Source organism: Hemiscyllium ocellatum, chromosome 24, assembly GCF_020745735.1.
Source record: "Hemiscyllium ocellatum isolate sHemOce1 chromosome 24, sHemOce1.pat.X.cur, whole genome shotgun sequence".
NCBI lineage: Eukaryota > Metazoa > Chordata > Chondrichthyes > Orectolobiformes > Hemiscylliidae > Hemiscyllium > Hemiscyllium ocellatum.
In genome coordinates this window covers 30,239,680-30,266,761 of record NC_083424.1, presented here as the reverse complement: position 1 = coordinate 30,266,761, position 27,082 = coordinate 30,239,680, and the positions used below count along the sequence as shown (strand labels likewise).

Below are 27,082 nucleotides of genomic sequence, written 5' to 3'. Positions count from 1 at the left end.
GCTTATTAATACCAAAATGTTGAACTGAAAGCTTAGTTGGTTTACCAGAATATATAGGACCAAGTAATTAGTCAGTCTTTCAAATACTAAATTAGCTACAGGTGACAGGACTTTCAGTTAAACAACACAAAACATTCACCAAATGTACCAAATGGAAGAAGGGAACAGAAAATGGGATTAATTAATCAGAATTGAAAAAATTATAAAGATTGGAATATAAACACTGACGTCTAGTGTTGAAAAAGCTAGAAGAGAGGAGTTTGAAAGCGGATCTGGAAGTACACAGATAGGAAACAGTACAGAAAAGGCTGTTCTAGAACACAACTTCAAACAGCAGAACAACGAGACACAGATTCAAACTAATGAATGTTAGCATTAGGACTGATATCAGGTGGGTTCTTTATGCAGGGAATAGTCAACATTTGGGATAGATTTTCAAGCAGAGTAGGAGAAGCGAAAACACTGGAATTGTTGAAGAGATAACCATTTAGAGTATGTGCACAGTAATCCTGGATGGATGAATGAAGATGAATCAATTAGCCTATCACCTAGAAGACTGCAGTGTGATCCCTCCTCTGCCTTTGAGATGGTGAAATTCATTGAAAGATGCTATTATAGAATCACCGACTGGTTACAGTGCAGAAGGAGATTATTCAGTCCACTGAGAGATGCTAGCTCTCTGCAAGAGTAATTCAACTTCTCACAGTCCTGCTCTTTACCTGTTGTTTGCATTTTTTTTCTCTCTGCAGGTACAAATTCAATCCTGTTTTGAAAGGCCCAACTGAATCTGCTTCTACCCAACTCCAGATGACAATGGCTGGAGGTCCAACCCCCACATGCTGGTTCTCTGCCTCATTCTGGAGTTGACAGCTTCTCACCCAGCAAACAAAAAGGGTTACAGATGCAAGAAGAGAAGTGTGTGTTGAGGATGGAAATAAAACATTTGTGGAAGGTGACTAAGACAATGGAAGGAGGAGGGGAAAGGATGAATGGTAGCCTTGGAAAAAGGAATATGTGGAACTGAAATGTATTGGGCTGAGGAGTGCTGTATAAGAGAATGCTAGGAAAGTCAGAGTGTTGGATGCCACTCTTCTTTCCAAACCAAATGGGCTCATTACATGTTTTGCAAAACTGCTCCCCAAGATCCTATACACCTCACCCTTCTGCATTCAGCCTCCACAATATTCAGCAACAGCTGCCAATTTGGATGGTTAACCTATTTCCCCTCAACCACAGGAAAGAGCTCATCCCTTCTCGGTCTCACCGCCTGAGTGTGAGTGTGAGTGTGTGTGCGCGTGCGCGTGCGCGTGCGCGTGTGTGGTCTTTCTATTTCTTCCTATTCCTTGTCCTCAATTGGTCTCCAAGACAAGATTTCCTGCAACCATTTACTTCTAACTGGGTCCTTTTCAATAGAGAGTCCTCATTCGTGGGCTGCGGATCATAATCATTACAACACTTTTGAAGTGATTCGGAAACCCAGAGTAGGATGTTAGTTCCATGGCTGAGGTTTAAAGCCTGAGAAAAGTTCATTGATAAAACATAATGGTTCCTGACCTATCAGTCTGCTGAGTGTAGGTCCACTATAAAATTTAGCAAAGATACAAATAATTAATCCAATTTCTTTCGTATTTTCAAGACATTGTTTCCCATATACAGGGGATAAGAAAACAAGCAAATCAAGGAAAAGCAATGGAGTATTTATCAAGCACCTTTAATATCATAAAGGTCCCAGGGCTCCTCCCAAGGGTATTATAAAGCAATATTCCAGATCAAAAACCACTCCTATAATAAAAGATCACATGGGTCAAGGAGCCTGTTATATCATTCAACACAATTCTGGTTTTAACTACACTGCCCGGTCCTGGAACCAGGATTCGCTGAGGGATCAAAAATCTCTGCATCTCACTCTTAAAGATATTCATCAATGCTGCATTCACAACCTATTGACAACAGAATCCCAAATATTGATTACATTTGCATTAAGGAATTTTTCAAGCTCTTGGTCCGAAATGATCATCCTCTTATCCTGAGACTGTGCATCTGCGTTTTTAATTACCTTGGAGGGAGCAACCGCTCCGTAGCCACCCTGTCAATAATCCTTTCAGAATCTTCTATGTTTGAACAAATCATCTTTCCTTCTAGAAGATTGGCCAAATTTAATCATCCTCCCCTCACACAGACTTCCTTTTCATCCCAGCCAAACTAGAAAATCATCATTGTACTGTCCTCAATACCCCTCCTTAAATGTTCAGAATCTGTTATCACCACTCTTGGTCTCACCTTGATCACAGACTGTGGGAAGCAAAGGTAAATGTCCCGTTTTCCAAATGTTTTTAAGATGGTGATAAGAACTAGGAGCAAGAGTAGGCAATTCAGCCCCTTGAGCCTGCTCAGCCACCTAATAACTTTTATAAGGGCGACACGGTGGCACAGTGGTTAGCACAGCTGCCTCACAGCGCCAGGGACCTGGGTTCAATTCCCGCCTCAGACTGTGTGGAGTTTGCACGTTCTCCCTGTGTCTGCGTGGATTTCCTCCGGGTGCTCCGGTTTCCTCCCACAGTCCAAAGATGTGCGGGTCAGGTGAATTGGCCATGCTAAATTGCCCGTAGTGTTAGGTAAGGGGCAAATGTAGGGGTATGGGTGGGTTGCGCTTCGGCGGGTCGGTGTGGACTTGTTGGGCCAAAGGGCCTGTTTCCACACTGTAAGTAATCTAATCTAATCTAATGCAATTATCGTCTTGCCTTCAACTTCATTTTCCTGTCAGTTCCACATAAACCCTTACTAATTAAAAATCTATTTTCTCCTTAAACGTATTCAGTGTTCCTGCCTCCACTGCATTCTGGTGTAGGGAATTCTAAATTCATGATCCCTTCACAGAAGTAATTCATCTTCATCTCTGCTTTAAATCTGCCATCCCTTAGCCTAAAACTATATCCTTTCATTCTAGATTACCCCACAACAAGAAACATCCATCCTACATCTACTCCACCCCCCCCAATCATCAATCCCCCTTAGTACCTTAAATACCACAATTATATTGCCTCTCATGCTTCTAAACATGAGCGTGGATCAGCCTAAACTACTCAATTTCTCCTTATAGGACAAGCCTTTCACCTCTGGAATTAATCAAGTGAGCCTCCTTTCAACTGCCTCCCATGAAATTACATCTTTCCCTAAGTAAGGGGACTAACACTGTATGCTGTACCAGATGCAGTCTAACCAATGCCTCGTCCAGTTGCAGCACTAACCTACTTTTATACTCCATTCCTTTGTCAATATATGTCAAAATTCCTTTTGCCCTCCTTATTACCTCCTGCACCTGCATCATAGTTTTCTGGAATTCACATACAAGAAAACCAAGATCACACTGCATCAAATTGTTTTAAAGTTTACACTCCATTTAGATAATAGGAGGCTTTTTTAATTCTTCTGACTGAATTGGATAACTTCACACTTATCCATATTAAACTCTCTCAGCCAAGTTCTCTCTTCACCCAACTTAACCATATCCATTTATAAATTTCTTAATTTTAAACTTTCTTTTCCACTTATTTTAGTATCATCTATAAATTTGGCTGTTGCATGTTCTATCCCTGCATTCAAGTTACTATAGGTTGTAAATAGTTAAGGTGCAAGGACAAAATTCTATGGCACCTTAACCAGTTAAAGACCCATTTATCCTGACGCTCTGCTTTCCACTGGTAAGCCAATCTTCTATCCAAGCGAATATATTACCCCTCGCCCTGTATGATCTGTTAACCTTTTGTGAGGTACCTTAAATTTTTTTATTCATTCATGGGATGTTGGTATATATTACCAATCCAAATTAACTTAACATCCAAGGATATATGTCTTTTCAAAAGGACAGGGTTGCACTATTGTTATACCAGGGAATTCAATTTTGCTTGCAAATCCATTATATAACTCTATCAAACAGAACTCCAAGTACACATCATTAACAATTATTTCATTTATAAAGAAAATAATAATTTGATTAGGGATAGTCAGCACGGTTTTGTGAAGGGTAGGTCATGCCTCACAAACCTTATTGAGTTCTTTGAGAAGGTCACCAAACAGGTAGATGAGAGTAAACCGGTTGATATGGTGTATATGGATTTCAGCAAGGTGTTCGATAAGGTTCCCCAGAGTAGGCTATTGTACAAAATGCAGAGGAATGTGATTGTGGGAGATATAGCAGTTTTGATCAGTAATTGGCTTGCTGAAAGAAGACAGAGGGTGGTGGTTGATGGGAAATGTTCATCCTGGAGTCCAGTTACCAGTGGTGTACCACAAGGGTCGGTGTTGGGTCCATTGCTGTTCGTCATTTTTATAAACGACCTGGATGAGGGCATAGAAGGGTGGGTTAGTAAATTTGCAGACGACACCAAGGTCGGTGGAGTTGTGGATAGTGACGAAGAATGTTGTAGATTACAGAGAGACATAGATAAGCTGCAGAGCTGGGCTGAGAGGTGGCAAATGGAGTTTAATACGGGCAAGTGTGAGGTGATTCACTTTGGTCAGAGTAACCGGAATGCAAAGTTCTGGGCTAATGGTAAGATTCTTGGTAGTGTAGATGAGCAGAGAATGTCCATGTGCACAGATCCTTGAAAGTTGCCATCCAGGTTGACAGGGTTGTTAAGAAGGCGTACAGTGTTTTAGCTTTTATTAATAGAGGGATCAAGTTCCGGAACCATGAGGTTATGCTGCAGCTGTACAAAACTCTGGTGCGGCCACACTTGGAGTATTGTGTACGGTTCTGGTCACCGCATTATAAGAAGGATGTGGAAGCTTTGGAAAGGGTGCAGAGGAGATTTGCTAGGATGTTGCCTGGTATGGAGGGAAGGTCTTACGAGGAAAGGGTGAGGGACTTGTTTTCGTTAGAGAGAAGAAGGTTGAGAGGTGACTTAATAGTGACATATAAGATAATCAGAGAGTTAGATAGGGTGGACAGGGAGAGTCTTTTTCCAAGTATGGTGATGGCGAGCACGAGGGGGCATAGCTTCAAATTGAGGGGTGATAGATATAGGACAGATGTCAGAGGTAGTTTCTTTACTCAGAGTATAAGGGTATGGAATGCTTTGCCTGCAAGGGTAGTAGATTCGCTAACTTTAAGTACATTTAAGTCCTCATTGGACAAGCGTATGGATGTACATGGAATAGTGTAGGTTAGATGGGCTTCAGATTGGTATGACAGGTCAGCGCAACATCGAGGGCCGAAGGGCCTATACAGCGCTGCAATGTTCTGTATTCTATGTAAATCTCAAACAAGTTAGTTCAACATGATTTGCTTTTAACAAATTTCTACTGACTTTCTTTAATGAATCCACATTTTTCTGAGTGATTGCTAATTTAGTCTCAGATCATCAGTTTTAAAATCTTCTCTACCACTGTGACATTTGCTATTTCCCAGTCCTCTAGAAAAACCACTGTATCCAAGGAAATTATAGCCAATAACTCCACAATTTACATCCACACTGCATCTGCTGTAGATTCTTGGATGCGTTCCATCTGCTCCTGGTGACTTATGTTAAAATTTAAGCAACATTTCAAATACCTCTATCAATTTTTTTAACCCACCTCAAATCAACAGCCTCCTATTTGACTGGGCATTCGCTGCATTCTCTGTCTTGGTAAAGCCAGGTTGAAAGTTTAGCACTGTAATCATGCTCTCTATCTCATGTGTAAAGCCCATTTTGATGTATAACTGGTTCCCAATCCCTCTCACCACCTTTTAACACTGAAATTTTTATAAATGAGTTTCAAATTCCCCTTTATGTTAGAGCTGCTAGTCTCTTCACATACTGTCTCTTTGCTGCTGTTACACCAAAGAACAAATAAAGATAAAATGGATAGTCAGAATCCTTTTCCCAGGTCAGAAATGTTCTGAAGGATCACTGGACCCAAAACGTTAACTCTGCTTTCTCTCCACAGATGCTGCCAGATGAGTTGAGTTTTCCCAGAAATTTCTGTTTTTGTTTTAGAACTATTAATTACTAGGAGAAATAGGTTGAAGGTAAAAGGCGAAAGTTTAAAGGAGATGTGAGAAGCAGGTTGTTTTCTTTTTTTTACACAGACGGTGGTAAGTGCCTGGAATGCACTGCCAGAGGAGGTGGTAAAAATAGATACAATAGCAATATTAAAGAGGCATTTTTAATGGGATCTTCATATATGCACAATTGCATGTTTATCATTAACAGTCACTGCATATCTCTAGTAATTTGGTCTTTGAAACATTTTGAGTTGCAATACCACAAAAGCAAATCATTCCTATGAAATAATCCTGTTCAGTATTAAATTATCCAAAATAACTGTGTTAATAACATTAGTAATTCTACTTGTTTTCAATCAAATGGTGCCTGAATTTATGCAGCTTTAAGCTAGTGACTCCACACATCCATTTCCAAAAGGTTCATTATCTCACTGACTTCAATCTTTCCTAGTTTTCAGTTAGATGAATATTCCTTTGTTGACAGATTTAAGACTGTTCTCTCCTCTACGCATTCACCGCTTCTAATCCTTTGCTGACCCACCTCTTCCTGCCTTAGCATCCATCTCCTCTTTGCATGGACTTTATCACGCCTCCTCACCTCCCTTCCCTCAGCTATCATGCCCCAGTTTTATCACTGCTCCATATTTGCTGCTGATAGCCTCAAAGTTAGTTGACCAACTATTATCATCAGCAGGCATGGGAAAGAAACAACCTGTGATTGCAGGAGCTGCTTCTCAATGATTCTGTCACTTGTACATTCATCAGGCATACGCTTTCTTTCACTGTTTCTTATTTTGAATATTCCCAGTTTTTTGGAGCTCAGCTCCTTCTTTAGGCTTGGTTCAGGGGCATTTTTTGATCGAGAGAAGTCTCCTCAAAACTAATCAGAAATTCTTGCCAGTCTTTGTTCTTTAAACTATCATTACCACTGTCCAGGTTGTGACAATTAACGAGTCTCATTATCGCTAGTCTAAAACTATTTTCACATAAAATCTAATGTAAACAACAACAACGCACTGTCGATGCAGGGGATCGAAATAAACGGAGTAAATACTGAGGAAACTCAGCGGCTTTCTGCATAGGTGCAGGGCTTCTATAACACTTTCTGCTTACAACCAAATGTAAATGTTTGATCAACAAATAACTGCGGAAGCTGAACTTCTCAGCAAATCTGGCAGCGTTTGTGGAGAGGGACAAATATAGTTAATATTTTGAGTCCAGTGACCCTTCATCAAAACGATGCCCGGGGGGAGTTTGGTCAGTTTAGCATCAATGACAAAACAGTAAGAAGTCGCACCCTGCATCGCCGGCTCGGTCTCATCGCCGTGTCCAGTCACACTCCACCAGCCCCGGGCCAGGAACAGGCGGCAGGTGTTTAACCAAAATCCTCTCCCTCTCCAACTCCGACCGCCATCTTCAGAGCGACCGGCTGACCAAGAGGACCCGGCCGCCGGCGCCTGCACAACGCCGACCGCCAACAACAACAAAAAAAAATAAAGCCCCGCCGACAATCCGCCATTTCTCACGCCATTGGCCGGATGGTGTAAAGAAGTCGCGGGTGATCAGCGCGCAGAAATTTGAACCGGCGCCGCGTTGGGCCATCCCCTATCGTCATTATTCGAGCGACGAAAGAGACGGGAGGTCCTACGGGAGACGTGCGCAGGTTTCGCTCGGGTCGGCGGCTTAATTCAGGCGGTTCGCTTCTCTTGATGAGCCTTTACATTATCGGCTTTAGATGATTACGCTGGAAACTGGCGGCAGTCGATAAGGTTTGGAGTTTGTGTAGTTTCCTGTATAGAACGCCAAAGCTGTCCGGGGTAAATCCACACGCTGTGGTATTAAAGTGGACATCAAGGTGTTAATCAGGCCGTGCGTTCCTGGAATTATTTCATTTTAAAAATCTGTGTTTTAATGGTCTGTTCAACATCGTTCACTTTAGATTTGCTTGCCCCTATGCTGGTAAAGTATTGCATTATGTGCCTGGATCATGTTGGATAAGCCTTTATCTTGAATAGCAAACACATTTTCGGTGAACCTTTACTGTGAGTAAAATTTGTCCAAAACCTATAAAATCAGATGCACTTGGCAATATCAGCCCACATCCGCCTAATTTAGGGCACTTTATCAGGAGAAATGTATTTACCCAGAATGATGTCTCTCCGTCACAGAAAGTGGTTGAGGCCAAAACTTTGAATGTTTTCAGGAAGGAGTTAGATATAGTTCTTAGGCATAAAGTGATCGAAACAAATGGGAAGAAAGCAAGAACAGCTTGTGTGCTGGTTCGGATGATCAGTCATGATCATATTGCCAGATCAACTAACTGGCTTACACCTCCTATTTTCTATGTTTCTTAGCTGGACTTGATAATACAGAGGTGGAATTCTGATGTTAGTCCTGATTATTTCATTTGAATTATTAACAGTTTGTTGCTTAGAAGGATGGAGTTTGAGTTTTGCTGAAAACAGACACGCTGTCAATGCCTTTCACCTTGCAGTCTTTAGGACGGACTCAAAGTTGCCATATTGCAATAATTTATACTGCATGAAAAGAGGGTGCAGATTGGTGATGAATCAACTGTGATTTGTTGAGGTGTTGTCATGAAGAATGTCCACTGCACTGTTGTCTCCTGGTCTTCTGTCTTGTAAGTAAGCTTACAAATAGGGCTGAGCCATTTTCTATCTGTGTAAGCCTCATGCCAAAATAGGACACAGGAAAACTATCAGATCATTGTACCAATTAAAAAATGGGCCCAAGGCTGACACTTTGCAATGCTGCACCTTTTAAAAAAATTAACCAAAATATTTTCAACGAATAATCTTCATTGCAATGCCTTGACCATTCCGAGTCCATCTGATGACCAGTCAACACCTTTTTCTTTTGTCTTTTTTCACCAATAGCACCCATGCTGCTTTTTTTCCCATCTAAACCAGGAGATACCTAGCTTGGCACCTGCTCTGTGCTGAACCAGCAACTCTGTCCAGGTGAGGGGAATAGGGGATGGAAATCATCAGGATCCCTGCTCTTGGTTACTAGGTGAAAGTGAGTGCGGCAGATGCTGAAGATGAGAGTCAAGAACGTGGTGCAGGAGTAACACAGTAGGTTAGGTAGCTTCCGAGGAGCAAGAAAATCAATGTTTCGGGCAAAAACCGCTCATCAGGAGTGAGGCTGGGAGCCTCAGGGATGGAAAGATAAACGGGAGAGTGGGTTGGGCGGGGGAGGGTGGATGTCAGGTCCACGTTCCTCAAAACCCCATCCTTCCTGCCACCTGCGCCCACACCTCCCCCCTCGCCTCTGTCCAATGCCCAAAGGAGCCTTCCACATCCATCAAAATTTCACCTGTGCTTCCACTCATCATTTATCGTATCCATTGCTCCCGATGCGGTCTCCTCTACTTTGGGGAGACAGGGCGTCTGCTCGCAGAGCACTTCAGAGAACAACTGCGGGATGCCAGCACCAACCAACTGCACCACCCCATGGCCAAACCCTTTAATTCCCCCTCCCACTCTGCCGAGGGCATGCAGGTCCCGGACCACCTCCATTGCCATTCCTTACTACCCAATGCCTGCAGGAAGAACGCCTCATCTTCTGCCTCGGGACCCTCCAACCCCATAGCATCAATGTGATTTCACTAGTTTCCTCATTCTACCCGCCCCCTCCACCTTCCACCTTACCAGTTCCAGCCTTCTAGCTCAGCACCATCATGACCTGTCCCATCTGCCCATCTTCCTTCCCACCTATCTGCACTACCCTCCCCTATCACCTTTATCCCCACCTCCGTTCACCTATTGCACTCTTAGCTACTTTCCTCCCATCCCCACCCCTCTCCCATTAATCTCTCCACCCCTGAGGCTCCCAGCCGCGTTCCTGATGAATGGCTTTTGCCCGAAATGTTGATTTCCCTGCTCCTTGGATGCTGCCTGACCTGCTGTGCTTTTCCAGTACCACACTCTTTTTGCTCTTGGTTACTGTATAGTGAACACTGCTGGATGTGTTTGAGTGCAGTAACCAAACTGTGAAGGGTCAACTTAGGCAAAAACAGAAATTGGCCTGATGGATCCAATGCGAAGGCTGGATCATGAACTACACAAATGTACAGGCCCAGCTGGAGGCCAGTGATGTGTGTCAATGGTTTCTGACAGTGAAATGGTACTAGTAATCCATAACTATTTCAGTTAACCTCCTCAACATGATCGGGAATGGAGTGGACGCTCAATTACCATATAGATGTCTGGTTATTTTGCAGTTTTACTAGACTAGTTATGTAATATGGTCTCCCTGAGGTTTTGCTGCATCCTAGCATGTGGTAAGTCAATAACATCTGTTACACCAAAACAACTGATTGTAGTGCTGTAATAGCTTCTACAAAGGCTGTACTTCATTTTTAAAAAATTTAGTTTAATCTAGGTTTGTAGCCTATTTATAGGTGACTTTTTTTCTCTGATAACATACAGGACTCGTGTTCAGAGGATGATTTATCTGCACAGGCAAGGAATAAAATGCTTGCATTTCTGTTGTACCTCTTCACAACCTCAGTGTGTCATAATGGGTTTTACAACCAATTACTTAGAATCACCTGGAAACTCACTATCAACGCTTTGATCAAGACTAGTGGAGTGGGTGGGAAAGAAGATGGGAGGATCGCACAAAGCCTATGCCCTACTTGGAAGTCCAAAGGGTAGAGGTGCCATGGGGGCTTTGAAAGTAACCAGTACTTTAAATGAATGTGTTGAACACATAGTGGACATAAGCCAGTGAGGACTTGATGATGGACATAGTGAGTACAGGATACAGGCCCCATGGTTTGAAAAGTTGAGAGTTTGTGGAGGGCAAAGAATGAGAAGCCAGTTAGTCTGTTGAAGAAATCAAGTCAAAAAATGACCGTATTGTGGATAAAAGCAAGATAACATAATGTCAGAGATCAGCAACATTGTGGAACTGCAAGTAGTAGTAGTGTTGGATGTGACTTGTGATTTAATACCATGGTCTGATCTAACCGGATGCCAGGTTTCACCCTGTGTGCTTCAGCCTGAGCTAGTTGCTGGAGCTGGATGCCAACAGCATATGGCTCTTATTTCTAATGCAAATAGATTTTTTTTGCAGTCAAATGACCAAAGCTGAGCTCTGTGTTCTAAGTGTGATTTAGCTATTCTGATTTGCCTGAATGTCATAGAATTCTATCACTTATGTAATTACTTTTCCATATTGCGTGGGCATTGTACCTAGACTGGCTTCGTTAAAGAGTTCATTGAAGTTTACTGTGGACATTAAAAAGCCTTGTTAAAAGATTTCCAGAGATTTGGTTTTAACTGCTTGCTTTGCTGTTGTCCCTCCTGGGGACAGTGACTGACGTGGAGAGCTCCTTGTTTCATCTAATGTAGTTTGAACAAGCTGTGCTCCAATTTTGCTAAGCAAACTCTCTATTTTGGTCCTGGATAAAATCCCTCTGTTCTTTTTAAACAGTGATTGAAAGAACATCTCAAGTTGGTATTTCTTGAGCAAGCCATGTCTGAGATTTCATGCTGACATAGCCATCATGATTAGTGGTTTGATCACGTAACAGAGCCTGAGGGTAACTCACTGCAGAATATTGTATGCTTTATCCTTTTTCCCTTTGAAAATAACCTTTAGCCAATTTTTTTTCTTGAAAGCTGAATTCTGCAGAAAATTTCCTTCTCATCTTCCCTGAATAGTGTATGTGTGTTTGTTTTGAGGATATTTATCGAGAGAAACAATTATAATTCTAGATTCTCAACTGTGTATGTTAACCAATTATTGCATCGTAATTGAACAAGTTTAGTTTCGATAGTAAATCGATATTTGTGTTTATTAAGAAACCAGGTTGTTAAATCTTATTGTTTAAAATCTGGTGAGATAAAATATTTAATTTCATCCTGGTAAGTGGGGAAAGGCTTTTTTATTTTATGTTATGATCCATGGATAATTGGGACTAGAGCAACAGTGCATACCTCCAATCTCAGATAACAGGAGAGAGAAGAACCGAATTAACATTTTAGTTCAATGGTCTTTTACCACTGGTCTGAAATGTGAACTCTGTTTCTACCTCTGCTGCCTGACCTGAGTATACAACATTTTCAGTTTTTATTTCTGTTTCCAACTATTCACAGTACTTTGCTTTCATGTTAATTCATTGTCTGTCAGCTTATCTAATTAAGCAGCTGAAAATGTGTTGCTGGAAAAGCGCAGCAGGTCAGGCAGCATCCAAGGAACAGGAAATTCAACGTTTCGGGCATAAGCCCTTCTACAGGAATCCTGAAGAAGGGCTTATGCCCGAAACGTTGAATTTCCTGTTCCTTGGATGCTGCCTGACCTGCTGCGCTTTTCCAGCAACACATTTTCAGCTCTGATCTCCAGCATCTGCAGACCTCACTTTCTCCTATCTAATTAAGCAACCTAAGTTCTAATCATTAGCTCCAGTGTTCTTTTCTGTTGTTGTCCACTTTTGCATTATCTTTTTGCAAGTGCTATTAGATCCTGTAATATTTAAAGTGCTGTTGATCTCCGTTTTGAGTGTAATGCTGGAAACTTCCAGGGATCTAACTGATATGGATCTCTCATAATATATTAAGAAGATAAACTACACTCTAACTTTTTCTTATGTTAATGGTAAGTGTAAGGTGTTGCATTCCAGAAACACGCAGATTGGTCAAACTGCTCAACTTTGAGCAAAGCACACTTGAATTTTACACTACAGTTAAAGTACAGACGAAAAAAGAAAAGAATTGGCTTAACTTTAACTGTATTGAAATGCTTATCAAAATAATCGATCTATTTATTGCTAATTAACTGTTACCGTAAATACAGCTTTGGCAGAGACAAATTCAATTAAATAGATTATCTCATAAGCAATTGTAGTAGCAGAAAGAGAGCCCAAGCTTTGAGCTGTAACAGAGAGAGAGGAATAAGAACTTCCACATCCAGCTTCAAGTCCCCAGCAACTGCTGAAAGCTAACATTAAACATCCTGGTTCTGTGGGAGCTTGACCCCGGCGTTCAGGCTGCTTCTGTTGTTCCAACCTTTTTTGAAAAAAAACCAAGGCTTCACCAGCAGTTTATTGGTTTTGAACAGATCACTCAGCACCTCTGTCTCTACTTTTCTTCATAGAAAAAGAATAAGACACACCTCTTAAAGCTGTAGTACCATTATGTAATGAAAAACAATATTTCATGCCAACATATCGTGAACATGCTATCAGGTTTCCAGTCTTAAGAATAAGAATAGACCATTCAATAAGGTTATGGCTGATGTGTATCTCTCATTCTCCGTGTCTGTTGATCCATTGCATAACAAACATTTATGGATCTAAGATTTGAACAATTCAATTTGTCCACCATCTATTAGCCTTTTTGAAAGATGTTGTTAAATGACAAAAACTGGACAATTCTGGAACTCTTCACATATAATATCTTATAATATGAATAAATCTTGCATTTCAACATATATATTTGATTTAAGGTCAATAGATAAAATTAAATCCTGTTCTTTGCTTACATCTGATCTTTAGATTTGTGAGATGGCGTCTACTGAAAATGCAGATGCAGAAAATAAAGAAGCAAAACCAGCCAGCAATAAGACACAATGCCCATTAAAAGTACTCTACTGTGGAAGTAAGTTTTGTCAGAAAAAAAAATTGTTTTATGCGTGTTCTGCATTACAAGGTAACTATTTAAACGGAGTCCTATTCCATACATTTAGTAACAAAAACAGAAGTAGCTGGAAAAGCTCAGCAAGTCTGGCAACATCTGTGAAGAGAAATCTGAGTTAATGTTTCTGGTTTGGTGACCTTTCCTCACATTTAGTGGGAATTTTATTTTAATTAAAATCGCATTCCATAACATTTGCACCCCGCTGCTTATTAATTCCCCATATTTTCCAACTAGTTCATAATGAATTGATATCTTGTTCACCTATTCCTTCATTCCATTTCAGTCTCAAACATTATTATTCAAACATTCGTTGAATGGTAACACATGCTGTATAGAACAAATGTAGTTAGAGGCTTCTTATTTTTATACAACAGTTTATTGCAGTACAAAAAAATTATTTGTTCTACTGATTGTTTCTGCCTTTTTAAAATGAAAATACACTTTCTTCTCTTGTGGGAGGTGGGAATTACTGGCTGGCCAGCATTTATTGCCAGTCCTCGTGATTTCTGGTTATTTCTGCTATTTAACTCATTATTCGTTCTGTGTGATGGGAACTCGTGTCTTACATTGTCCTGTAACCTGCAGCAGGCCCTCAACACTGGATTTGTACCTTAAATTTACCTGTCACAAAAAGGAACATTGCAGGCATCCTGCTCCAAAACAGAACAATGTGGGTTGGATGATTAGATTCATAAAGATATGAAAGATTTAGTCACAAAACATTCCACCCTGTCTAAAATATCACTTGCCATCTAGTTTGCATCACATGGTGTATTCAGTCATAGCTGGATTCATGATAAGGTTTATGAGCTCAGATTCGTTTTGTTGTATTGGTTGGAGGAAGATTATGGAAACATAAACAAGAATGGAAAAGATATTGAACACCTTAACAACTATTACATGAAGCAAATCAGAAGAAGAAACAAGTTGTAGGCAGCTGTTTAACTCATAATACAAAACAAACAAGTTGAATTGAACATGATGATGCTCTAAGAATTGAATTTATTTTTAAATAACGTACTGAATGCCAAAAACTTAATTTTTGAACCAAAACTTTGTGAATTGATCAATGGAATTTACATTAGCTTGCTAACAATATGGTTTGTTAGCAAGCCATCTAACCGTGAGTTAGAATATCTACATATTTATAGTCAGATGTATTTTAAATAAAAACATTATGATCACAAAATTGATTGTTTTCACTGTTAGATACTAGCTTTTTTTCACATCGCTCTGCACTAGTTCTGAACAAAGTTTTTTAAAGCTATAATTCTATGAAACTAAAGTATCCAGGAAGTTGACTGACTAAATCAATACTCTAGATGACTGAACCCTGAATTCAATATGGAGTTGAGGACTTTTTGTCTTTTAAAATGTATTTGCTGATAGAGTTTGTGTATTTATAGCATTTCATAGTCTTATTTAATAGACATGTATTGTTAAGTTTTTTTCAGGCAATTTTAATTACTTTAATTATATGCAAATACTTTTAAGCTGTTTGCTTTTTTACTTATTCTGAAATATCAGTAAATTAAGATTTTGGCTGAGGAAACACTTTTTTTCAGGACAATAATAACAAGAATTATTTTTTCTTTCCTTTTTCTAGTCTGTTCATTGCCAACAGAGGTAAGTGGTATTAATTACGTGGAATGAACATACCTTCTTGATTAACTTTTCTGCTTTTGTACTTCTCTTTTCATTTTACTTTTATTTAAATACATTGCATATCAGTTACTCGTTTGAGATTCATTTGAGATTCGCTTAATTTAAGTGCTATTTGTACATGGGACTTTACAGATTATGTATGTCACAGCTGTAATACCTGCAGGGTAGGAAGTGAAGTATAAGTTCTTTCGAAGTCAATTCTTCACCCAATCTTTAAATTTAATGATAAAGTGAAAATTACTGCCTCGGAAATATTTAATGCTTAGTGTTATTGCATCTTATAGAAATTACTGACCTTCAGTTTTGTGCTCACTAAGCAGTCATTCAGTTGGTGCCAGTTGAGACACCTGTCAGTGAATCATTCTATGGTTAGTAACTCCGTCTTCAGTATAGTTCTGAAAGGAGGGGCTCTTGTGGTGTAATGCCCACATACAAGTCACACTTGCTCCAAAGGTGTTTTATAACATCTCTGGACAAGTTTATTAGAAATTGTTTTACAGGTCGAAAGTGCCCTTGTCATGAAGAATGCCAGTTGAATATTACAGTGTATACCGGTTTTTAAGAGGAGGTGATGGTCTAGTGGTATTATCACTCAACTATTAATCCAGAAACCCAGAATAATGTTTTGGGGACATGGGTTCGAATCCCAATATAGCAGATGGTGGAATTTGAATTCAATAAAAAACAAAACAAAACCTAGAATTAAGAGTCGACTGACCATGAAGCCACTGTCAATTGTCGGTAAAACCCATCTAGTTCGCCAATGTCCTTTAGGGAAGGAAATTTTCCATCCTTACCTAGTTTGGCATGCATGTGACTCCAGAGCCACAGCAATGCGGCTGAAATGGCCAAGCAAGTCACTCAGTTGAATCAATCACTGGAAACTCACAGCAAAGAAATGAAACTGGATGGACCACCTGGCACTGACCTCGGACCCAGAAAATACAACAGCAAAAACACAGCGGCAAAAACACAAACTGCTCTGTCGACCATGCCACATCTGGGGGCTAGTGCCAAAACTGGGAGAGCTGTCTCTCAGCCTAGTCAAGCAACAGCCTGACATAGTCATTCTTATGGAATCATACCTTACAGATAACACCTCAGACATCACCATTACCGTTCCTGGATATGTCTTGTCATTATCAGCAGGATAGACCTAACAGAGTGGAAGCACAGTGACAGGCAGTCGGGAGGGAGTTGCCCTGAGAGTCCTTGACATTGACTCCGGACCCCACAAAGTCTCATGGTTTCAGGCTAAACATAGTCAAGGAAACCTCTTACTGGTTACCACGTACTGTCCTTCTTTGGCTGATGAATCAGTACTCCTCCATGTTGAACAACATTTGGAGGAAGCACTCGGGGTGACAAGTGCATAAAATGTACTCCAGGTGGGGGATTTCAATGTCTATCATCAAGAGTGGCTTTGCAGCAGTGTTATTGATTGAGCTGGTCAGGTCCTAAAGGATACAACTGCTAGACTGGGTCTGCGGCAGGTGGTGAAGGAACCTACAAAAGGGAAAAACATACTTGACCTCATCCGTACTAATCTGCAGGCTGCAGAAGCATCTGTCCACGATAGTACAGGTAAAAGTGACCACTGCACTGTTCTTGTGGAGACAAAGTCCAGCCTTCACATTGAGAATAACCTGTATTGTGTTGTGTGGCACTAAATGGGACAGATTTGAACCAATCGAACAGCTAATGACTGGGCATCCATGACGCTCTGAGGCCATCAACAGCAGCAGAACTGTAATCCAGCACAATCTGCAATCTTGTGGCCTGGCATATTCCCTACTCAACCATTACCATCAAGCCAGGGGATCAACTCTGGTTCAGTGGAGAGTGCAGGAGGGCATGCCAGGAGCAGCATCAGGCAAAGCTAAAAATGAGGTGTCAGCCTCGTGAAGCTACCAAATAGGACTACTTGCATATCAAATGGCATAAACAGCAAGTGATAGACAGAGCTAAGTGATCCCACAATCAACGGATCCGATCTAAGCTCCGCAGAGCTTCCATATCCAATCGTGAATGATGGTGGACAGTAAAACAACTCCCTGCAGGAGGAGGCTGCACATAAATCCCCATCCTCAATGACGGAAAAGCCCAGCACATCGCTACAAAAGGTAAGGCTGATGCATTTGCAACAATCTTCAGTCAGAAGTGCCTAGTGGATGATCTATCTCGGGCTCCTCCAGTGGTCCCCACCATCACAGATACCAGTCTCCAGCCAGTTCAATTCGCTCCACGTGATATCAACAATTTCTGGATGCACTGGATACTGCAAAGGCAATGGGCCCTGATAACTTTCAGGCAATAGTATTGAAAACTCTTGCTGCAGAACTTGCCACTCCCCTAGCCAAGCTTTTTCAGTACAGTTGCAACACTGGCATGTACCTGACAATGTGGAAAATTGCCCCGTACACAAAAAGCAGGACAAATCCAACCCAGCCAATTACCGCCCAATCAGTCTACTCTCCAAGATCTGTAAAGTGATGGAAGGGGTCATCACCAATGCTATCAAGCAGCACCTGCTCAGTAATGCCCAGTTTAGGTTTCGCCAGGGTCACTCAGCTCCTGATCTCATTACAGCCTTGGTTCAAACATGGACAAAAGAGCTGAATTCCAAAGGTGAGGTGACAGTGACAGCCCTTGACATCACGGCTGCATTTGACCGAGTATGGCAAGAAGGAACCCTGACAAAACTGGAATCAATGGGTATCAGAGGGCAAAATCCTGGAATTCCCTCCCTATGAGCATTGCAGTCAACCCACAGCAAGTGGACTGCAGCGATTCAAGAAGGCAACTCAGCACCAACCACCACCTTCTCCAGGACAAAGAGGGATGTGCTATCAATGCTGGCAAGTCAGCAACACCCAAGTCCCACAAATGAATTTTAAAAAATACAGGTATTTTTGAGTTGGAATATTTAGAGATTAGCATTCAAGACAGGAAAAAGAAAATATAGCCTGTTGAAAGACAATCATAGATGTTGCACCTTCATCAGCCAGATCTTCCATTCAATATTTGTTTATCAACTTTGTATTGTGTGTAGGGAATTTGAAACGTTGAGTCTTTGTGGAAGAAGGCGAATTGTACTTTTTCAAATATCTCTTTTTAGTTACCAAGATTTTGGGGTGCAGGTGTTTACCATTCAAGCTATTCAGTTGTACTCTCAACACCTTTTTATACTTTACAAATGTTCAGTTTTAATAAACTTGAGATTGTTTATGTATAAATTGTATTTTAACCCAACCCAAGTATATAGAGTCATAGAGATGTACAGCATGGAAACAGACCCTTCGGTCCAACCCGTCCTTGCCGACCAGATATCCCAACCCAATCTAGTCTCACCTGCCAGCACCCAGCCCATATCCCTCCAAACCCTTCCTATTCATCTACCCGTCCAAATGCCTCTTAAATGCTCCACCACATCCTCTGGCATTTCATGGCATACACGTACCACCCTCTGCATGAAAAAGTTGCCCCTTAGGTCTCTTTTATATCTTTCCCCTCTCACGCTAAACCTATGCCCTCTAGTTCTGGACTCCCTGACCCCAGAGAAAAGACTTTGCCTATTTATCCTATCCATGCCCCTCATATTATTATTTATATCCCACTCAGAAGAGGCAATAGCATTTGCTTCTTTTCTGGGACATGGGCATTGCTGGCTGGGCCAGCATTTATTGTCCATCCCTAATTGTCCTTGAGCTACTTCTCAAACAGCAACAATCCACTTGGTTCGGTAGCCCACAATGCTGTTGAGCAAGGGGTTCCAGAATCCTGACCAAGTGACACTGCAAGAATTATGATTTATTTCTAAGTCAGGATGGTGAGTAGCTCAGAGTAGAACTTGCAGTTAGTGGTGTTATCATGTGTTTACTGTCCTTGTCCTTCTCGATGTTAGTAGTTGTGGGCTTGGAAAGTGCTGTCTAAGCAGCTTTAGAGAATTTCTGCAATGCATCTTGTAGATGATACATGTCGCTGCTGCTGAGTGTCAGCGATGGAAGGACTGAATGTTTGTCAATGTGGTGTTAATTCAGCAGGCTGCTTTGTCAAGGATGGAGTCAAACTACTCCAGTGTTGTTGGAGCTGCTGTCATGCCTGGAGAGTATTACATCAAACTCCTAACTAGTGCTTTGTAGATGTGGACAGATCTTTGGGAGTCACAAAGCAAATTGCTTGCTGCAGGAGTCCTACCCACTGACCTCTTATAACCAGCTCAATTTCTGGTCAATAACCTCTTCATGATATTGATAGGGGGGGGTTCGGTGAAGGTAGTGCTGTATACCATGGAGTGTTTCTTAGATTCTCTCCCTTATTGGAGATGGTCATTGCCTGGCATTTGTGTGGCACACATGGTACTTGCCACTTTTCAGCCTAATGTTGGATGCATTTGAAAATGGCTTACATCAGTGTCTGAGGAGTTGCAAATGGTGCTGAACATTGTGCAGGCATCAATGAATATCCCCACTTCTTACCTTATAATGGAGAGAAAGTCCATTGATGGTTGGGCCCAAGGCACTATCTTGAGGAAATGGCCTGGAATTCAGATAACCGACCTCCAACAACCACAACCATCTTCCTTTAGGCTGGGTATGACTCCAATCAACAGAGAGTTCCCTCGATCCCCATTGATTTGATTTTGCTCGGGTTCCTTGATGCCACACTCTGCAGCCGTGATGCCAAGGGCAGTCGCCTTCATTTCACCTCTGGAATTTGGCTGTTTTGTCCATTTGTTTGGACCAAGGCGATAATGAGGTCAGGAGTTGAGTGACATTACCTTAATTAAACATCAGTAAACAGCTTATTGTTGAGCCACTGCCACAGACTGTCCACAGCTTTCATTGAGAATAGGCTGGTTTGGATTTGTTCCTGCATCTTGTGTACAGGGCAATTTACTACATTGCCAGCTGGATGTCAGTGTTGTATCTATGCTAACAGTTTAATCAGTTGCAATTAGTTCTGGAACAGTACTGCTATTGCTAAAATGATGTCAAGGTCATAACATTTGAGTTCCAGTTCCTTTAGCTGTGCTTGATATCATGTGATGTGAATCGAATTGGCTGAAGACAGTGATTCTGGGCTCCCGGGGAGAAGACCAACATCTAGTGTCCATGTTGGAGGACTTCTGGCTGAATGTGCTCAAATGCCTTTTCTTTCGCACTGATAATGTTGGGCTTGCTTCATTGAGGACGGTGATATTTCTGGAGCTTCACCTTCCAGTGAATTGATTAATTGTCCACCATCTTCTGCAGGTTCCTCACCAAGCCATTCACCATCTGAACTTGAAACTATATCCCCATTCATTCAGTGTTGTTAAGCCAAAATCCTGGTATTCCTACCTTGACAGCATTGTAGGTGTACCTATACCACATAGATTACAGTGGTTCAAGGAAGCAGATTATCACCATTTTCTGAAGGTCAATTAGTGTCGTCAATAAATGCTGTCTCAGCCAGTGATGCGCACATCCCTTTTTTCAAAAATTGCAACCACTGCAGCTTTCTAATTATATTTTGTTTAATTCACAACACATTGTTACCAGGTTAATTAATTTTGATGTTTATTATCTCTTCCACTAGAGGGCAGCAATGTACCTTGTAAAACTATTTTCTAACCAACTTTCTCAGATGCTATTACATACCTCTTGACCAGGCAGGACTTGAACCTTGGCCTCCTGGCTTAAAGGTAACAGGCACAACAAGAGCCACCTTTTAAATCTTGGACCATTGGGTAGCAGCAGGTCATGTGGGATCTTATTGAAAACAACAGTGAAGATCACAACAAGTCAGACAGCATCTATGGAAAGAGAGCAAGCAGAGGTTGTAACTGCTTTGAACATAGAATCATCAGTGTGACTCAAACTGAGATGATATATATATGTTCTTTGAGTAATTACTTATATGTGTGCTTTGTTACAGTATTGTGAATACATGCCCCAGTATACCAAGTGCAGACAGTGGCTGGAAAAGAATTGCCCAGAGGAATTTGCAAAACTCAGTATAGGTAACAAAAAAAAATCTTCCATAACATTTTTCAGTCTTGAGGACCAATGCTTTAAGGATGCAAAACTACAGAATGAAGTTCATGCTATAATATATACCAGACATGGTGCATACGTATACTATATCTGCTAATAAAGTGTTAATAATTAAATGTAGCACTCTTGCAAATTTGATACATTTAAAGTTCACTCTGACCAAACTATCTGCAGTCACGATTGTATGTTGTTTGAGCTTTTAAAAGAAAATATTGATGTAAATGGCAGATATGAAAAAATGCAGCTTATCTATTGACTCAGTTGTTCTGACGTAATGTATTTGAGCCTCATGATGTGCTGTGCAGTGCAGCACCCCCGTTTCCCCCAACAACCCAGAGCCATGTGATTTCTTGTTTTTTTTAAATTGCCAAGAGTTTGTATTAAAACAATCTCAGCTATTTCTTAAGAATATGTCATTTCGATCCTGGTGCCTCATAAGTGGTGCATGCAAACACAGGATGTTTGCATAACTTAGTGAATATTGCTCTTCTTTGTTTTCTGTGTATAATACTGTGAAGTCTAATATTAATTGTTCAGAAATCATCTGGTCACTTGTCAGGGAAAGTTTCTTCAAGGTTGACTACTAGATTTTAAAACACAAAAAATTATTCACAAAATTACAGAATGAAACACAAAAAACAGAATGAAGAACCCCTACAGAACTCCGTCTATCCAAACTAGACTTCATTACGCTGTTCCGAATATATACAACAGTCCCAGTAAGCAAGCTCCCTTGAAAAACCAGTATTAATGAAACACATGCTTACAGGTTGAAGTTGAAGGGCAGAAAGAGAGAGAGAGAGAGAGAGAGTTTCCACACAGCTCACTGTTGAACTCCTCACCAGTTCAAGACTGAACTAAACTGCTCAGCTAGAGAGCTGACCACACCCCTTTCATTATACAGGTCACTTTAAAAACCTGACCACTTTGGCTTGAAGTCTCCTCTGTTTACATGTAAACAAAAGGTGTGTCAAAATCCTTTTCATCTCTGTACCAAACCAGACTGATCAGAGCCCGGCTCAGTTTATTGCCCCTCTGAAAAAAATCAAGGACAGAGTCTCCTTGAGTAAAGGAACAGATTTGAGAACAAAAAGGGGGACAAGCTTTGTGACACCTCCTCTCTTCTCCTCCGCCCCCCCCCCCCCAACCCAAAGAAAAATATGAACCATCAATACCAAACGATGGTTTCATTATTAACCCTTCAAACCCCGGTTAGTAGTCTAAACACACACATACACTATACTAACTATGAACATGCACAACTACCTGCAAATTCAGGCAGTGGTATACCCACCACCAAACGCCTCCGTATCGCATTTGAATCTCGATAATGCATTGGCAGTCATGTTTTTGTGACCTGCCACATGCACAATTGTTGAACCGAATGGCTGCACGAACAAGCTACATCTAAACAGTCTGGCATTTTTGTCCTTAAATGTTTCCACAAATGTCAATGGGTTGTGATCAGTGTATACGATCGTCTCAGATGCATTGTTGGTAATATAAGCACTGAAATATCGTAAGGCCAACACCAAGCTTAAAGTCTCTTTCTCCACCACTGAGTATTTTTGTTGATGAGTGGTCAATTTTCTGGAACAATACCCAATGGGTCTTTCTATTCCCTCATCATCCTCCTGCAGGAGCACTGCACCAACACCCACATCACTGGCATCGATAGCTACCTTGAAAGGCTTCGTGTAATCCAAGGTGGCTAACACTGGGCAGTGGTTAACACAGACTTTAGGCTGTTCAATGCCTTTTGACAGTCCTCTGATCATTGAAACTAATTGTCCTTTTTTAACAATTCGATGAGTGGAGCAGCCACACTGCTAGAGTTCGGCACAAACTTTCAGTAAAATCCACTCAATCCAAGGAACCGTAGTCCTGCTTTTTTGTTGACGGTGTGGGAAATTCCCCAATTACTTTCGCTTTTGCATCTCATAGGGCCATTTGTCCATGTCCAATAACATGGCCCAGGAAGGTGATTTGGGATTTGGCAAGTTCACTTTTAGCTAGGTTTACCACCAAACCTGCCTTCCACAGTTGAACAAATCCGATTAAATGCTGTAAATGTTCCTTCCATGAGTAAGTGAAAATAACCAGGTCATCAATAGGTTAGGTATTCTGGCAATGACCTCGGTAGTCAGTCTTGAAATGTGGCCGGAGCATTTTTCATAACAAATGGCATGACTTTGAACTGATATGGGCGGCACGGTGGCATAATGATTAGCACTGTTGCCTCACAGTGCCAGAGACCCGGGTTCAATTCCCGCCTCAGGCGACTCTCTGTGTGGTGTTTGCACATTCTCCCTGTGTCTGCGTGGGTTTCCTCCCATAGTCCAAAAATGTGCAGGTTAGGTGAATTGGCCATGCTAAATTGTCTATTGTGTTAGGTGAAGAGGTAAATGTAGGGGAATGGGTCTGGGTGGGTTGCGGTTCGGCAGGTCGGTGTGGACTCGTTGGGCCGAAGGGCCTGTTTCCATGCTGTAAGTAATCTAATCTAATCTGATATAGGAGAAAGTGAGGACTGCAGATGCTGGAGATCAGAGTTGAGAGTGTGTTGCTGGGAAAGCACGGCAGGTATCCATAGCTGAGAAAGTGAGATAGGTGGATGAAGGTGATGGATGCTGCCTGACCTGTGCTTTCCCAGCAACATGCTCTCAACTTTGAACTGATATAGTCCATTTGCTGTTACGGAAACAGAAATTGCCTTTGCTGCCTCTGACAGAGGTACTTGCCAGTCGGCTCTCAGCAAGTCCTAATTAGAAATGTAAGTTGCTTGTCCCACTTTTTTTTTGACACAGTCCTCCAATCATGGAATTGGATATGCATCAGTATTTGTAACGGCGCTGACTTTGCAATAGTCTACACATAACCGTTGGGTACCATCTGGGTTTGGCACCATGACTATAGGTGAGCTCCAGTCGCTAACTCACTTTGATTATGCCATCTTGGAGCATGCGCTCTATCACCTTCTGAACTTATGCCAACTTTAGAGGGTTATGCCTGTAAGGATGTTGCTTCATCGGAACAGCATCTCCTAAATCTACATCATGCACAATTAGGTTAGTACTTCCCAGTTTATCTCCGCTATCTCCCCATGTATAGCAATAACTCTTCCAGGTCTTTTCAATTTTCTTGTGGAAGATAACTCAATAATTTATCCCAATTTTTGACAACTTCCTCATTGTCTAATTTGATTTGAGGAATGTCCAATTCAGAATCCTCGGAACTTGGTTCTTCCCTCTGTGCTGTAATCATGAGCACCTTCTCCTCTTGCTTTCCTTCCCTATCAAAATACCTTTTGATATATTCACATGACACACACTGTGAGATATCTTCCTGTCTGGAGTGCTTATCAAGTAGTTCACCACATTCAATTTCTTCTCAATTTGATAAGGTCCACTAAACCTGGCTTTTACAGGTTCACCTGTCATTGGAAGTAACACCAATACCTTATCCCCACGTGCAAGATTGCAAATTTGTGATTTCTTGTTCACTATTGTGTGCTGTGATACTTTTAAATGCCATCTAGCCAACTCTTCAGCTTTATTTAATCATTCCCTAACATTTGACACTTAGACTAAGTGTGTGGTCTCTGAATTCTGACTTCTTAATTTTTCCTTAATCAATTTTAATGGTCCACTTACTTCGTGCCCAAAAATTAATTCAAATGGACTGAATTTGTTTGATTCTTTCAGTGTGTCTCTGGTTGCAAAACATACAAACGGAACTCCTTTATCCCAATCATCTAGATAATCCTGACCATAAGCCCTCAACATGGTCTTTAGTGTTTGATGCCATCTCCCTAGCACTCCCTACGATTCTGGATCGTAAGCAGTAGATTTGAATTGCTTTATTCCCAAGTTATCCATAACCTTCTGTGAAATGTGATCCTTGATCTGACTGGATCTCTATTGACAGTTTGTATCTAGTAAACATTTAAGTAATTCTTCCACAACCCGTTTAGCTGTGATGTTTCATAATGGGGATTGCTTCTGGAAATCTAGTCGACACATCCATTATTGTTAATAAATACTTATTCCCACTTTTTGTTTGAGGTAGGAGACCTATGCAATCAATTAAAACTCATGTGAAAATGCTGAAATAGATAGTAAAGGTGCAGGTTTTATTACTACCTGTGGTTTTCCAATTAGCTGACAGTATGACATGTCTGGCAAAATTCAACAACATCCTTGTGTAGTCCAGGCCAGTAAAAATGTCTGTGTTTTAGCCTGTGTTTTCCTCACTACTAAATTACCTCCAAGTGCTAGCTCATGCGCCACTCTCAGCACTTCCTTTCTATACCCTACTGACAAAACAATTTGATGAGTCTCTGCCCAATTCTCATCTGTTTGAATGTGTGATGGTCTCTATTTCCTCATTAAATCATCATTTGTTAAATAATAACACAAGGAATGCATTCACTTTCCTTCCCTGTAAATGCCTTTTGATATAATTGTGTTAAGTTCTCATCTTTCTGCTGTAATTCAATCAGCTTAGCAGAGCTAAAGATACTTGCATATTTACAGATTTGCTCCTTCTCTGTTCTACTTACCTGATCATAGAAATTTTCTTGATAAAGCTACATCAGCTTCCTTATCTGTGCCTTTTGTTCCATCCTGCATTAACTTGTGCCTCTGTGATCTTGTGATCACGCAATCAGGGAAATTCCTGGATAAACATTCTCCATGTCTTAAGTTGCGTGCATCTCCACTGGCTTTTCAACTAGAGTAGGCAGCACACCTACTGGTGAATCAGCTATATCATTTGCAAAGACAAATTGTATTTCTGGAGGTGAGAGTTTGTCCAGTACTCCTACCACAAATTCTTCACTTCTCTCTGGACTCTCTAGCCTCACTTTACATAATTGAACACTTTTTATGTCACTGTGAATTCCTGTTACCTTTTCTGGCAATAGTCCCTCAGGAGTGTATATGTCCACATCCTTCAGCATTACAGACTGAGAGGATCCTGTGTCCCTTAAATATTGTAACCTCCTTAACTACTACTCCTGGCCTGTATGAATAAGCTTAACCTTGTATGTATATTTTTTAAGCAGATCTGCTTTTTGTTACTAGTCCAACAAAACTCCCAGGTTTGTCTTGTTTTCCTACATCTGGTTTTCTCCTAGCCCACCAACACTGTGGTTTTGTGTGGCCCACTTTATTACAATGAAAACACCGGAGCTTTTTAATTTCTTTGTCTGCCTCAAGGGTTTCTTTTTTACCCTGGGTAAGTTCCCCTTATGATCTTCACTGAGATCTCCCTTTCCCGTTCCATGTGAGGATTTTTCTTTGCCCCATGGACTGAAATTAATTCTGGAAGCTGAACTGAGTTTTATGGACCAGCTCATAATCATCAGCCACCTCAGCTGTGAACTTTGCTATTTTAACTCTCTGCTCTTCCACATGAATTTGCATTACTTCAGGCAGTGAATTTTTGAATGCCTCAAAAATGATTACCTCTCTAAGGGCATCATAGGTTTGCTTGATTTTTAAAAGTCTTATCCATCTATCGAAATTACTCTTTGACCCTTTCAAACTCAATGTAGGTTTAACCAGGGTCTGTCCTTAGACTCCTGAAACATTATCTATCGGCTTCTGGTACAAGTTCATATGCACTTAAATGGCTTTTTTCACCACCTCGTACTCCCCAGGTACCTTCTCTGATAGTGATGTGAATACCTCACTAGCCCTACCTACAAGTTTTGTTTGGATCAACAA

The 27,082-nt window shown here is 41.1% G+C and overlaps 2 protein-coding genes across 8 annotated transcripts in view; one reads left to right on the top strand and one right to left on the bottom strand.

The window, feature by feature from the left end:
• ccdc62 (coiled-coil domain containing 62) overlaps positions 1–7,413 on the bottom strand; it is a 51,544-nt gene extending 44,131 nt beyond the window's left edge. For 5 of the 6 annotated variants that reach the window (XM_060843657.1, XM_060843654.1, XM_060843660.1 and 2 more), the window contains exon 1: positions 7,287–7,413. In XM_060843657.1, coding sequence (XP_060699640.1) covers positions 7,287–7,310 — 24 coding nt within the window. In that variant the 5' untranslated portion in view covers positions 7,311–7,413. Of the gene's footprint in view, positions 1–4,044; positions 4,339–7,286 lie in introns of all 6 variants that reach the window. The other variant, XM_060843656.1, reaches the window with a different exon arrangement.
• A 209-nt stretch (positions 7,414–7,622) lies between these two features.
• The window catches only part of denr (density-regulated protein), a 37,765-nt gene continuing 18,305 nt past the window's right edge, over positions 7,623–27,082 (top strand). For both annotated transcript variants that reach the window (XM_060844004.1, XM_060844003.1), the window contains exons 1-4: positions 7,623–7,758; positions 13,512–13,614; positions 15,260–15,279; positions 21,238–21,322. In XM_060844004.1, coding sequence (XP_060699987.1) covers positions 13,521–13,614; positions 15,260–15,279; positions 21,238–21,322 — 199 coding nt within the window. In that variant the 5' untranslated portion in view covers positions 7,623–7,758; positions 13,512–13,520. The remainder of the gene's footprint in view (positions 7,759–13,511; positions 13,615–15,259; positions 15,280–21,237; positions 21,323–27,082) is intronic.